The 1,972-nt window shown below is 40.8% G+C and overlaps 1 protein-coding gene across 2 annotated transcripts in view; it reads right to left on the bottom strand.

Annotated features, from left to right (window-relative positions):
* Window positions 1-1,335: 1,335 nt before the first annotated feature.
* Window positions 1,336-1,972, bottom strand: part of LOC128248057 (uncharacterized) — a 30,853-nt gene continuing 30,216 nt past the window's right edge. For both annotated transcript variants that reach the window (XM_052968448.1, XM_052968447.1), the window contains exon 5: window positions 1,336-1,518. In XM_052968448.1, the coding sequence (XP_052824408.1) occupies window positions 1,500-1,518 (19 nt within the window). In that variant the 3' untranslated portion in view covers window positions 1,336-1,499. The remainder of the gene's footprint in view (window positions 1,519-1,972) is intronic.

Below are 1,972 nucleotides of genomic sequence, written 5' to 3'. Positions count from 1 at the left end.
TGTGCCTGTATTTCAAAGGGCCAGCCTTGTCACACTCTGTGTCACGCTGAATATCCCCGAGAACTATGTTAAGGGTACACGTGTCTGTGGAGTGCTCAACCACTTGCACGTTAATTTCACGAGCAGGCTGTTCCGTTGATCGGATCAACTGGAACCCCCGACGTCGTAAGCGACGGAGTGCCAACAACAACAATCAAGGTTTTAAGGACAGCTCCGAAGCCGACTGGAAATGGCGGGTATGTGAGTGAGGTATGAATTCTAGTACAGGTATGTGTTTATATGTGCATTTAAAATAGACAATAAATGCAATTTTTTCTGTGTGTATTTGTCCGGATTGGTGTACATACAGAGAGAGCAGGTATGTTGGGGTATATACGTCTTAGCGTGGGAGTGTAAAGCATTATGTGCGTGTGGACGTGTTTGTGTATGTAAAGATATTAAGCTGTAATAAAGTGGAGGAGGGGCTTATGCGTATACTTGTATGTAAGTGATAGTAGTGGAGATGTTTTTGGCATTGGGGTTTTAGTGTTTTGTTACTGAATATAAATGGTAGTGTTATTTCTTTACTATCCACAAGGGGTTACACACAGAGGGGACAAACAAGGGCAGACAAACGGATTAAGTCGATTATATCGACTCCAGTGCGTAACTGGTACTTAATAAATCGACCCCGAAAGGATGAAATACAAAGTCGACCTTTGCAGAATTTGAATTCAGAACGTAGCGGTAGACGAAATACCTATTTCGTTATTGCCCACAAGTGGCTAAACATAGAGGGAACAAACAAGAACAGACGAACGGATTAAGTCGACTACATCGACCCCAGTGCGTAACTGGTACTTAATTTATCGACCCCGAAAGGATGAAAGGCAAAGTCGACCTCGGCGGAATTTGAACTCAGAACGTAACGGCAGACGAAATACCGCTAAGCATTTCGCCCGGCGTGCTAACGTTTCTGCCAGCTCACCTATAAATGGTAGTGTGGTGATGAGATGGAAGTGGTCAGCAGGGTGTTGGTGTGAGTGGAGTACGTGGGAAGAAGTGGGTAAAAAGAGGGGAAGTTCAGGAGAAAAGTGGGGTCAGAAATATTGGGAAAGGAGCTTGAGACCAAAAGCAATAGAGGTTTCGAGAGTGGTTGGGTCCTGTTCTTTCTGGAGGTGAGTGGCAGGGAATGCTGTTATGGCAATCATGCAGAATAACGAGAGGTGTTGGATGAATGGCTGGTGAAACGAAAAGGAAATGTTATCTTTTAGTCAAACTTCCCTTCTTATGGTTTGTAACAATCGCAAGGATCATAGTATATACGTAGAAAAAAAACAAGACAAAAAGGGTCCGCAAATTTGGCTCTGATTTTATTTTATTACCTTATTTCTTACACGTGTTTCAGTGAGGATTATACGAGAGAATTATTAAATCTTATTCTGATATGCACATTATCTCCTTCATCAGTTTATTGCAAACTGCTTTTAGTTTTGGTTTGGAATTCGATTTCGGGTTTATTACGGCCAGCGTCTCTTTCTATAAAAGTAAAAGAATATGCAAAACAATTATTCATAAATAGCGAAAACATGCATGGGTTTCCAAATTTAGTCACGAGGTCAGCAGTTTTGAGAAAGAGGCTAAGTCTGTTACATCGACCCTGCTGATCAACGTGTACATCTATATATATAAAAATGAGAATGTGTGTCTGTCTGTTTGTCTGTCTGTGTGTGTGTGTGTGTGTGAATCCCTAAAACTCGAGAACTACGCAACCAATTTCATTCAAATTTTACAGATGCCTTACTTAGGGTTCCAGTTGTGTTTTAGTCAAAACAATTTTTAACTTCTTGCAGAGTTCGATCCCACGGCAACATAATATCTCCTCCACTATTTAAGTATTACGTGTCAAAAGTGAAAACAAAAACACTCATGTCAAATACTTTCACTTTAAAAATGAAACTATTCCACTAACTGAAACAATCACGTTTCGATA

The sequence above is a fragment of the Octopus bimaculoides genome, chromosome 6 (genome assembly GCF_001194135.2).
Source record: "Octopus bimaculoides isolate UCB-OBI-ISO-001 chromosome 6, ASM119413v2, whole genome shotgun sequence".
Taxonomy (NCBI): Eukaryota; Metazoa; Mollusca; class Cephalopoda; order Octopoda; family Octopodidae; genus Octopus; species Octopus bimaculoides.
Note: the sequence above shows the minus strand (reverse complement) of the source record. Positions and strands in the feature narration are given on the sequence as shown.